Below are 12,666 nucleotides of genomic sequence, written 5' to 3'. Positions count from 1 at the left end.
TTTGATTCAGCAAACATGACTCTGTGCCCACTGGGTGCCAGGCAGTGATCTAGGCACAGGCAGGGAGGGTGTCAGCATTCAAGGGTGTGTGTCTGATGTTTTCTTAACAGTCTCTTGTCCCTTCAGTAAACTGATGAAAGAGACAATATTGTGCCCATTTTAGAGACAAGGAAATGAAGGCTCAGAGAAGCAAACTGGTGCTACTGCTGATAATCAGTGGAGATAACTACTTCCATCCACCCACAGGGAATGTAGATCTGGGAGACTTCCTGGAAGAGCGGATTTGGGAAAGTGCAGTGTAGGCAGAGGAAACAGCTTGAGGAAAAAACCCGGAGGCAGGGGATTAAAGTAGGGGTTCAAGAATGGGGTTGAGGCCAGGTGCAGTGGCTCATGCCTATAAATCCCAGCACTCTGGGAGGCCGAGGCGGGCAGATTGCTTGAGCCCAGGAGTTCAAGACCAGCCTGACCAACATGATGAAATCCTGACTCTACTGAAGAGACAAAAATTAGCCAGGCGTAGTGGCACATGCCTGTAGTTCCAGCTACTTGGGAGGCTGAGGTGAGAGAATCACCTGAGCCTGGGAGGTTGAGGTTGCAGTGAGCCAAGATCTCATTACTGCACTCCAGTCTGAGCAATCAGAGTGAGATCCTGTCTCGAAAAGAAAAAAAAAAAAAAATAGGGTTGAGAGGGTAGCTGAAGGTCAAGAAACAGAGGGCCTCAAATGACCAATTGAGGGTTTGGACAATGGGGAGCCACCAGAGGTGGTTGAGTAAAGGAGGAGTAAGATGGAACCTGAGAATGCCTGGGTGGGAGTGTGGGAGACCCACTGGTAGATAAGGCTGCTTCCAGGGAGGGGGCCAAAAGGGGATAAAAAATGGGTAGTTTTTTCAGTATAAGTGTGTCCCAAATATTGCATAGGATATACTTACACTAAAAAAAAATTCATTGTTTATATACAATTTACATTCACCTGGCATCTTGTATTTCATCTGGCAATCCTACCCCCATCTCCTCACATCAGTGCCTAGCTGGGTTCTCTGCCCATGATGACTTTCCCCTGTGGGCACACAGCCTGGTAAACTCCTATCCATGCGTTGAAGCCCTGAACTCCTTACCACTGCTGTGGCAATAATTATCATGCACTACAGTGATTACTTTCTTAGGTAATTGTTTTACTATCTACCCATCCCCTTAGCAGCAAACCTTACTTCTGGCTGCATAGGGGAAAAACTGTCAAGACCGTGAGTCCTTCCATTTCCTGACCTCCTCCCCACCCCAAGTTGCTTCCAACTTCTGCTTCTGTCTCAAGAGGAGCCGGCCTCTCCATCCTTCCTGCAACCTTTCCTGATCCCTTGAGATCAGGCACCTCTTGAGATCAGTACACCTCTCTTACTGGCAGCCCCAAAATCAGACATTCTGCTGGGTCATTCCCACCAGCTGGGCACCTAGCGAGTGCTTCCCATCCTCCTCATCCCTAGTGGGGTTCCCCAGGAGCAGGCTCTAAGAGGTATTCGTGCATAGGAGATCCATCAAGGGCTGCTCTCCGGCTCAACACCTGTGGAAGGGAAGGGAAGGGGGAAGGGGGAAGGGTGAAGGGGGAAGGGAAGGGGGAAGGGGGAAGGGGGAAGGGAAGGGAAGAGAAGGGAAGGGAAGGGAAGGGAAGGGAAGAGAAGGGAGCAGGACTGGGCAGAAGGAGGAACTGAGCTTCCATGCAGTCAGTGCAAGCCTCAGCCCACCCTACACCTGGAGCTGGGATGGCCCTTCAGAGTCATCCTGAGCTGTGCCAAACTTTTATGACCTGGGTTGGTCAGTCACTGGATGTAGGACACCCCAGGAAGGAGGTGTCACCTCTGGGGAGCTGGCTGTCTTCAGCAGAGGCAACCCTCAAGAGCTAAGCACTGAGGGACTACTTCTAGCAGCCTCCCAGCATGGCCAACATGGTGAAACCCCATCTCTACTGAATACAAAAATTATCTGGGCATGGTGGTACACACCTGTAACCCCAGCTACTTGGGAAGCTGAGGCAGGAGAATCACTGGAACCCGGGAGGTGGAGGCTGCAGTGAGCCAAGATAGTGCCACTGCACTCCAGCCTAGGTGACAGAGCAAGACTCCATCTCAAAAAAAAAAAAAAAGAAAGGTGGCAGATCTTAAGCTGGGTCAGCTTCCTGTCTGGCTTGGCCGTTTGCATGGGACAAAGTGCCCCAGTGGCTAATGTCCATGTCACCAGGATAATATTACATTGTCCAGAGAGAGCTGAACCAAAGAGGATTGGCACATTAGCTCAGAAAATCTCATTGGAACCCTTGAAGTACATGTTGTTCTTTTCCAGTGACCATATAGCCCTGTCAACTTTATATATTTGTTAGCTTGTACAACATGTAACATTAGCCAATTCATCGTCTAGAGTCTGAACCATAAGCAATTTGCTATCCTGTATGTTGCCTTGATGGAAGAACTCGACCAGTGGACATATGTGGATTTTGCAGATATAGTGCAGACGATGCCTTTGGCAAATCACTCCAGACACATCCCTTGGGGAAGGTGCTGCAGGCTCTGTCGCCCCTACAGATGGAAGCTGGCAAGGCAAAGACGGGTCCAGATTGGAATCCCTGGGCTACATGTGAGAACAGACTGGAGGGAGCCAGAGAGGATGGGCAGACAGAGAGGAGGGTCTATAGTTCTAAAGTGTTGTACAGCGCCTCACCCAGGGGGTGGGACAAAGGACAGGAGGAAAGAGCACCAGAAGCACTAACTTCATGCATATTTTTGACCTTCTCATCTCCTGGGCCAGCCTCCCTGGGTGTGTTTTTGTTCAGAACTGGAGAACGCTCCTGAATTTTTTAAGTAATTGAGACAGGGTCTTGTCTGCTGCCCAGGCTGGAGTGCAATGGCATGATCATAGCTTATTGCAGCATCAAACTCCTGGGCTCAAGAGATCATCCTGCCTCAGCCTTCCAAGTAGCTGGGACCATAGGCATGCTCACCACTGTGCTTGGCTTCTCTTGGAATTTTATTGTTGTTGTTGTATTTCTTGAGACGGAGTCTCACTTTGTTGTCCAGGCTGGAGTGCAATGGCGTGAACATGACTCACTATAGCCTTGACCTCCTGGGCTCAAGTGATTCTCCCAACTCAGCCTCCCTAGAAGCTGGGATCACAGATGCATGCTACCATGCTCGGCTAATTGTCTTTTCATTTTTTTGTAGAGATGGAGTCTTGCCATGTTGCCCAGGCTGGTCTTGAACTCTTGGGCTCAAGTGATCCTCCTGTCTTGGCCTCCCAAAGTGCTGGGATTACAGACATGAGCCACTGTGCTCGGCCCCCTGGAATTTTTGATCAGCCTCCCACTTTCTTTCTTTCTTTATTAGTTTTATTTTATTTTATTTTTCTTTTTTTCTTTTTTCTTTCTTTTTTTTTTGTGACAGAGTCTCACTCTGTTGCCCAGGCTGGAGTGCAGTGGCATAATCTCGGCTCACTGCAACCTCCACCTTCCAGGTTCAAGCGATTCTCCTGCCTCAGCCTCCCGAGTAGCTGGGACTACAGGCATGTACCACCACACCCAGCTAATTTTTGTGGATTTATTAGAGATGAGGTTTCACTATTTTGACCAGGCTGGTCTTAAACTCCTGACCTCAGGTGATCTGCCTGCCTTGGCCTCCCAAAGTGCTGGGTTTACAGACGTGAGCCACCATGCCCAGCCCTCCCACTTTCACAGTAACCTGATCAAGTTCCTTCCATCCTCCCCTGCAAACAACTTCCTCTTGACCATAGTCATATAATTGCTACCTGTACCAAGAAAGGAGCCATGTATTTTGCCACTATGATCTCACTGAATCTTTGTAATAACCCCTTGTGATAATCTCTAGTCAATGTTGGCTGTGTAAACCCAGCAACAGGCTCAGAGGGATGTAGTAGCATGCTCTAGGTCACACAGCTGGCAAGTGGGTCAGCTTGGATATGAATGCAGCATTTTTTTTCTTTTTGGAGATGGAGTCTTGCTCTGTTGCCCAGGCTGGAGGGCAAATGGTGTGATCTTGGCTCACTGCAACCTTCACTTCCCAGGTTCAAGGGGTTCTCCTGTCTCAGCCTCCCTAGTAGCTGGGATTACAGGTGTGCGCCACCATGCCCAGCTAATTTTTGTATTTTAGTAGAGATGAGGTTTCACCATGTTGACCAGGCTGGTCTCGAACTCCTGACCTCAGGTGATCTACCCGCCTCGGCCTCCCAAAGTGCTGGGATTATAGGCCCCGAGCACTCTTTGACTTTGAAGTTCACATTCCCATCAAGAACACTCAATGAAGACCAAGCAGTCAGTCCAGCAGGTGGTGGGGTTGCTTTTTCCTTTTGACAGTTTAGAATGATCCCTTTTGGTTTCTGAGTTTTTGGGTCACTCAGTCCTTTTCTTCATTCAATAAACCTTCCTGAGGCCAGGCCTCGTGCAGGTGGTGGGGCTGCAAGGTTTGTGACCTGGAAGAGCTCACAGTCTGCTCCAGGACACAGACCCATAGCAAGGTGCAACAATCTACAATATGATAAATATAGATGGTGGAGTGGGTGGGTTCTGTGGGAACCCTCTGCTTTCCATGGGCTGGAATGCCTGAGCTGGATTATAATAGGAGAAGTAGGCACTGACTGGGTAGAGATAGGGAGGACAGGCATTCTAGGAAGAGTAAACAGTGTGTGCAAATTCCTGGGGCATGATAGAGCTTGGTGGACTTGGGAGACCTGGTTGTATGGTGGTGCTTGGGCGGGGGCAGTCTCACCTGACTGGGACTAGGGTGTGAAGGACCCCAGTGAAGATTGCAGACTGGGCTATTCATGTTCTTAAGATTTACTGAGCACTTCCTCATGAGCCAGTCTTTGTGCTAGGTATTTCCCAGAAAGGATGACTAGGTTATTAAAATAAGGAAACTGAAGTTCGGAGTAGGACTGGGTTTTATGTGGCCTCCCACCATGACTCTCTGCACCTTAAAAAAAAAAAAAGTGATGAAGAATAAAACAAACACTGTGTGTCTCCTATCCTGGTCAAGAAATAAAACCTAGCATAAGCATGGTGGCTTATACCTGTAATCCCAGCACTTTAGGAGGCTGAAGCAGGAGGATCGCTTGGGCCCAGGAGTTTGAGACCAGTCTGGGCAACATAGTGAGACCTTATCTCTACAACAAACAAACAAACAAAAATTAGCCCGCCATGGTGGCGTGTGCCTGTAGTCCCAGCTACTCAGGATGCTGAGGTGGGAGAATCCCTTGATCCTGGGAGGTTGAGGCTGCAGTGAGGTATCATTATGCTACTGCACTCCAGCCTGGTTGAAAGAGAGAGATGCTGTCTCAAAAAAAAAAAGAAAAGAAGAAGAAGAAAGAAAGAAAGAAAACCTTACTAAGATGTGTGAATCTGTGAAGCTCCTTCCTATCGAACATCTCCCTCTATCCAGAGGTAAAAACTTTGCAGAATGGTGTATTTATCATTCCTCTGAATGTCTTTATACTTTTTACCGTATCTGTGCATTCCTATGGAATATATGGTATTCTGTTTGGCATGTTTAAAGAATCTATACGAAGGCTGGGCATGGCGGTTCATGCCACCAGTCACATAGTTTGTGGAATTACAGGAATAGAACTTGAAGCCAGGGTAGGCACAGTGGCTCACATCTGTAATCCCAACACTGTTTGGGAGGCTGGGGCAGGAGGATCGCTTGAGCCCAGGAGTTTGAGACCAGCCTGGTCAACATAGAGAGACCCCTCTCTCTACAAATAAAAAAATTAGGCCAGGCGCGGTGGCTCATGCCTGTAATCCCAGCACTTTAGGAGGCCGAGGCAGGTGGATCACCTGAGGCGGGGAGTTCGAGACCAGCCTGACCAACATGGAGAAACCCTGTCTCTACTAAAAAATACAAAATAATACAAAATTAGCTGGGCATGGTGGCGCATGCCTGTAATCTCAGCTACTCGGGAGACTGAGACAGGAGAATCTCTTGAACCCAGGAGGCAGAGGTTGCGGTGAACTGAGATTGCGCCATTGCACTCCAGCCTGGGCAATAAGAGTGAAACTCCATCTCAAAAACAAACAAACAAACAAACAAAAAACTAGCTGCATGTGGCGCCACTGCACCTGTGGTCCCAGCTACTCAGAAGGCTGTGGTGGTAGTATTACCTGAGCACAGGAGTTCAAGGCCGCAGTGAGCTATGATAGTGCCACTGCACTCCATCCTGGGTGACAGAGCAAGCCTCTGTCTCAAAACAAAACAAAACTATATGAATGATATTATAGAAATTTGATCTTCTGCAACATGTTCTCCCTCCCCTTATTTGAGATTTGAGATTCATAATGAATGTCTAATCATTTATTTTTGCTGCAGTATAGGATTTTGCTGACTACCCCACAATTTGTTTATGCATTCTTCCTCTGATAGGGATGGAGGCTGTTTCAAATTCCTTACTAGTATTATCATTATTGCAATGAGCAAGAGGTTCTCTATGTCAAGACTCTGGGTCACTGGGGTATGTGCACTTCAACATTTCTAGATGCTGCCAAATTGTTTCCCAGAGTGGCTGTACCCATTTCCACTCCTGCCTGCAGCACAGGACAGTTCTCCAGACTCCAGGTCCCTACTGTCCCACTTCTTTGTTTTTGCACCAATCTGACAGCTGTGAAGTGGCACTTTACTGGGATTTTGTTTTATATTTCTCTGATTACTAGTGAGACTGACCATCTTTGCATATGTTTATTGGCCATTCATGTTTCTTTTTCTGTGAATTGCCTGTTCATATATTTTGCCCAATCTCCTATTGCCTCTTTAGCAAATTGGTTTGTGGAAGGCCTTTGTATATTTTGGATATTATGTTGTAAATATCATCTTTTGATAAACAGAAGTTTTGAATTTTAATTAAATGTATTGATGTTTTTCTTGATGATTTATGCTTTTGAGGTCTTCTTTAAGACATCCTTGACTATTATGAGTTTTTTGTGTGTGTGTAAGTTTTCAGTACACCTGGAACTGATCTTTTATGCATGGTGTGAGGTAGGGATTCAGCTCATCTTTTTCTAATATGGACATTCTATCGCTCTAGCACCATTTATAGAAAAGTCCACCCTTCTCCCACTGACCTGCAGGGCCATCTCTGCTACATATCAAGTTTCCATACCTGTATGGGTCTATTTTTGCAGCCTCTATTCTAGTCCACTGGCCAATTTATCTACCCTTGGGCTAATACCGGATGCTGTGATTGTACATTTTGGGGTCCTTAGCACCTCCTCTCTCGAATTAGAGGAGTGCTAGTGACTTCCTGAGAGTAGAAACTTGTGTTCACCTTTGCAGCTCTCTCATCACGTTTTATATGAACATCTACATAATGCTTTTGTTTACAAAAGGATTTCTTGCATACTATCTCTTGAAGTTCTAAAACTCCCTTTTTGCAGAAGATAAAACTGAGGCAGAAGGTAAAACTGAGAAGATAAAACAGAGGTGAGATGATTTGCCAAGGTTGCACAGCCAGAAAGTGTTGGATTAGGGGTTCTATAAGATTTCAAAGCCACCCTGTGCATCCATCGCATATGCTCCGAAGACTTCCACTGACCCTGGTATCGGATTTCACTCCTTCCTGCCTTCATTCAACAAGTAGCTCCTGAGTGATGACCGTGCCAGCTTCTGGCGGGTGCTGGGGCTAAGACCCCATTTCTGGGAGGCTCTTCCCAGTGCTGGAGACCGGTGGGAAGGGTGAGACAGTAGATGGACATTTTATGGGACATCGTCTGCGGCTTGGCATCAGCATCAAGTCGCGCCAGGTTTCAGAGCCAATTTAAAGAGCCCCATTTTTGGCGTGCAGTTGGGCCCAGGCGCTGTCTTCAGAGAGGACGCTGGCTTCCCCCTGGAATTACAGGCGTCCTCCCGCCCTCCCGCCTCGAGAGGCAGGAATGCGAAGGATCAGCTTTCAGCAGAGCTCCGGCTGCCGTTCGGGGAGTTCACCGTGCAGGCCCGTCCCCAGCGGCCGAATTAACTGGTTCTGTCTGTACGACTGGGAGAGCGGCTCTCGCTAAAAATAGCGCCCTGCCCAGCTCGACCTGCGAGCCGCCGTTGGATTCTGAGCCGGGACAGCTCGAGGAGCCGGGAGCCCTGCACACCCCTCACCCCGGGCCTGGCCCGGGACCGACCCCGGAGGCGGAGGCCGCGGGCACCGCGCTGGCCCCACAGGTGCCGCGGAGGGTGGCAGGCCCGCTGGCCGAGGCACTGCCGAGGCCGTCCGAGATGGGAGCCGGCGGTGCCTCCTTCCGCGCCCTCGCCTGGGCCTCCCTGCCCCTGCTGGGGCCTCCAGCCTGCGCGCTCTGCAAGGACACGCTCTGCTGCGGAGGTAAGGCCATGCGCCTCCAGGCGCGCCCTCGCCCTACCCGGTCACTTGCCCGGGGCCTGTTTCTCCTCCTTGGCCCCAGATCCGCGACTGGCGGCAAGGTGAGGACGAACACAGGCATCCGCGTAGGGCTGGGAAAAGGAGGCAGGAGCTCTCAGCAAACCCACCTTTAGCTGGAAAACGTCGCTGTCCCGCCACCACGGTCCGAAAAGCCTTCGCCCCGCTCTGGCCTCAGTGTGCCTATCTGGGAAATGGGTCAATAAGATAGTCACGCTTTAATATTCAGTCACGCTTGCTGAAGCGGGTCGCAGACGTTCGCGGGACGTTCCCTCCAGCCAGCTGGAGTCCTCGGGAGTTTCTGTTGGTGGGAGTGCTGGGGTGCCTTCCCTGTGACACCCCGCACTGTCCCTTCCAAAGCTCTAGTTCCCCCCATTAGTCCCCGGCTCCTGAGGTTGGAGATCCACGCAGGGCGCACATAAAAGTTTAAGGGGTCAGCGGATGCGGGAAGATTCTAGCGGGAAGGGGAGCTCTAGGGTGGAAGAGGGATAAGTAAAGCAAAGTCGCGGCCCACTCCTCGGTCCCGTACCCTCATAGCGCCGAAACGGAAGCAGAGGTTATCTCTGGACTCCTGGAGGCCTGGGGACTCCGGGAGGGGAGGGGGCGTGTGGTCCCGCCGGCATCTCGGGCCGGCACCAGGCTGGGGAGCGTGTGCTCGGAGCGGAGGGCCTCGGCTCTGCCCAGTCCGGCCTGGGCGGGGCGGTGGTGGGGAGGTCGATTGACCAAACAGGTGCGCCCCCGCCCCTCCGCTCCCCGCCTGCGCTGGGTCCCGGGCCTGGCGGGCGGAGCTGTGGGCGGCTGGGCCTGCGATTGGCAGGGCTGGGCAGGCCGGGTGGCCGCGGGAGCCCGGGAGCCGTAGAGCGGCGGCGCCGGGGGAGGCGCGGAGCCGGCCGTAGCGCGCTCCTGCCTGGCCAGCCGCCTACTCCGCCCGCCCCGCTCCACTCGGCCCAGCTGGCGCGAAGGAAACTTTCCTGCAGCCGCCCGGCGACACCGCGACTCCGCCGCTTCGCAACCCTGGCCCTGGGCCGCTCAGGCTCCGGAGCCTTTGGGATGGCAGCGCCCAGCGGCCCGGCCCGCGCGTAGAGGTAAAAGCTGGGGGCCGCGGCTCAGGTGGAGGGGGGCTCGGTGGTTTGCCGGGATCCGAGCGGCATCCCGGGTTCGAGAGGATCCGGGGGCTCCGATGCGAGGTGTTGGGGTAGGGGACTGAGGAATGGGCGGCGACTTTGCTTTATTTACCCGTCTTTTCCCCTACAGTCCCCTCTCCCGCAAGGAAATCTGCGCGATGCATTGAGCCTTTAAACTTTCCTGTGCGCCCTGCCCAGATCTCGACCGCCGGGACCCAGGGCTAGCGCTGGGTTCTTGGGAGAGTACAATATAGGGGATCGCGAGGAAGGCGCCCCCAGCTGGGGCCCGCGGGCGGCGGGAGTTGGGGGTGGGGGGTGCCAGCCTACCGATCCCCAAGGCTTCCAGCGGTCTCCCAAACTTCAGACCTTCCTCAGCTCACCCTGGGAATTGGTGATAGGGCAGCCAACCAAACCTCTCTATCCAGAGCCAGGCACCCCCGGGGGCACCCAAGTTTTGGGTGTTTTTGTTCAATCCTAGCCAATCCTAAATTATCAGGGAGGCGATTGGCAGGGCTGGGTCGTTGAAGTGAGGTCTCTTTTCCGTTTCCTGGGCTGCTCTGGACCCCACCTTCCGTGAAAACACCTTGGGCTAAGCAGAGTGGGAACAGGGACCAACGCCACCTGCTTCCAGTGCTCAGCCTGGTGGGAATGACTGCAGGGTGTTCTGGTCTCAGGATGGTCCACTCTTGAGCTATCTGGTGGGAGCCATATGGAAACTCCTCTCCCTCTGGCCCCTTCTGCTATTAAGGAGGGAAATTTTACCTTAATTTTGATTGTGAGTGGGTGAGTAGGTAGCTTGTCACCAATAAGGACCAATCTTTAACATTATTCCTCCCTAATGTTAACTCCTTTCAGTGTTTTACTGACCCAGGACAGAACACCTAAGAGTAAAAAAATGGAACCAAACACCTAGCTCTGGAGCCCAGGGAATCTGGGTTCCAACATCAGCCCCTGCTGCTCACTAGCTGTTTATCTGTGGGCAGGTTTCCTAACCTCTCAGAGCTCAAGGGCCCCGTCCAAGGGGGATATAGGGAGGTTTTTTCGAGGTGAGGCGTGGAAGGCGCCTGGCTCGTAGGACAGCCATCTTAAGCAGCCGATCTATACCCTGGAGCTTGTGCCCTCTTGCTGTCTGAGAGAGCCAGCATCCTCGTGCCTCAGTTTCCTCTCCCCCAGAAAGTTGGTAAGGACCAGCCCCTCTTAATCAGCCCTTTGGAGAAAAGTGCACAGATGCACACACCCACAATTTTAGTGGGTTTGTAGGCTCAGGTTTAAACAGCCTCACACATTCTTATCCCTGCAATGAACTATTCAGAATGTACAAGGCTTCTGTCTATCTTGATCTTTCCCCCTTTCCCCACCCCTTTTAGACACCTGGAGGTAACTATTGTAAATGGCAAGGAAGAGCAAATGAACTAAATAACCAGCATGATGGGGAAAAGGGCTGACCTGCAGAACCTGGCCCAAAGTCACCTTCAAGATCACCTGGCCCTCCTATCCCCCCATTCTTCCTTCCCTGGTGCTGTGTCCCCACTTGGTGAACATCTAGTCTTTTTTGCTAGGATCCTCTAGTGACGGTGAGTTCACTAGACAGTTGGTTTCATGATTGGGAAACTCTTGGTTTCATGATTGAGCAACATTCTTCCTGTTTGGGACAGAAATCTTTGTCTCTATGACTTCTATCCACTGGTTCTGGAATAACCCTTGGGGCATCTCTTACTGTCTCAATTATTCACTGTGGTCCCCTGGTGCCTGGCATTCTGTTCCGTCCCTTCAGCATTCAACACACAGGCACTGAGGTTGGTAATGATCATAGCACTATTTATTGAGTGTTTATTATATGCCAGACCCTGCCCTGAGGACTTTACACATATTATTTTCTTGCACCCATAAAACAAACCCATGAGGTTGATTATTTTCTTATCCTCATTTTGCATATAAGAAACAGGTTTAGAGAGGTTAAGGGACTTACCCAAGATCCTACAACTGGTAAGGGGCTGGCTGGGCTGTGCACCAAACTCAGCATCTGTATCTGTCTTTAGAGCACATGCTTCGCTTTTGATCCTTGCTTGCATACATGCCTTTGTGTGTGTGTGTGTGCATGTGCGTGTGTGCTCCTGGGACTGGTGTGTGCCAGCAATGCTTTTATCACAAGCACCTAGAGCACCTGTTAAAATGCAGATCCCTCATCTCTACTCCAGGCCTGGGATCTCCACTTTAAACCACCCGCCACTCCCACTCCCCCCCAACCCAGGCCATTTTCCTGCAGGTCACAGTTCGAGGACCATAGCACTAAGGTACTCTGAGGAAGAGAACGTGGAATATAGTTTTCAACAGATCTGAATTTAGTCTTGGCTTCACTCTCTGGAGCTGGTTACTCTTCCTTTCTAGGGCTTTCTCCCAGCTTAAGATGGGCATGCTGTTCCACCCACTGGTGGGTGGAATGGAGCAGGCCCTTGGCTGACGGGAGCCCTGGTGAAGTTTCTCCTGCCACAAGTGGGTGTACTTGCGGGCAGACCTGTGGCACCCCCAAGATCACTGGCCTCTGCTTTCTAGGATTGGTGTGCCTTAGACGAGGCCCTCGTGCTCAGGTTATTATATTTTGGAGACAGGGTCTCACTCTGTCATCCAGGCTGGAGTGTAGTGGTACTATCATAGCTCACTAAGGCCTCAAACTCCTGTTCTCCAGTGATCCTCCCACCTCAGCCTCTTTAGTAGCTGCGACTACAGGCACATGCCACCATGCTCAGCCAATTTTTAAATTTGTTTTGTTTTGTTTTGTTTTGTTTTTTGAGATGGAGTCTCCCTCTGTCACCCAGGCTGGAGTGCAGTTGTGTGATCTCAGCTCACTGCAAGCTCCACCTCCTGGGTTCACGCCATTCTCCTGCCTCAGCCTCCCAAGTAGCTGGGACTACAGGCGCCCGCCACCACGCCCGGCTAATTTTTTGTATTTTTAGTAGAGACAGGGTTTCACTGTGTTAGCCAGGATGGTCTTGATCTCCTGACCTCGTGATCCGCCCACCTCGGCCTCCCAAAGTACTGGGATTACAGGCGTGAGCCACCGCGCCTGGCCAATTTTTTAATTTTTAGTAGAGATGAAGTCTTGCTATGTTGCTCAGGATGGTCTTGATCTCCTAAGTTCCT

At 51.2% G+C, this 12,666-nt stretch overlaps 1 protein-coding gene across 7 annotated transcripts in view; it reads left to right on the top strand.

The window, feature by feature from the left end:
* The window catches only part of DAB2IP (DAB2 interacting protein), a 215,934-nt gene that overhangs the window by 19,841 nt on the left and 183,427 nt on the right, over window positions 1–12,666 (top strand). For 5 of the 7 annotated variants that reach the window (XM_034928975.3, XM_034928973.3, XM_034928977.3 and 2 more), the window contains exon 1: window positions 7,941–8,347. The exons of 1 other annotated variant lie outside the window; for it this stretch is intronic. In XM_034928975.3, the coding sequence (XP_034784866.2) occupies window positions 8,245–8,347 (103 nt within the window). In that variant the 5' untranslated portion in view covers window positions 7,941–8,244. Of the gene's footprint in view, window positions 1–7,940; window positions 8,348–9,282; window positions 9,487–12,666 lie in introns of those variants that run through there. One more of the 7 variants, XM_034928981.3, reaches the window with a different exon arrangement.

Source organism: Pan paniscus, chromosome 11 (genome assembly GCF_029289425.2).
Source record: "Pan paniscus chromosome 11, NHGRI_mPanPan1-v2.0_pri, whole genome shotgun sequence".
NCBI classification, from domain to species: Eukaryota; Metazoa; Chordata; class Mammalia; order Primates; family Hominidae; genus Pan; species Pan paniscus.
The sequence above is the reverse complement of the archived record's forward strand: the minus strand, read 5'-3'. Positions and strand labels throughout refer to the sequence as shown.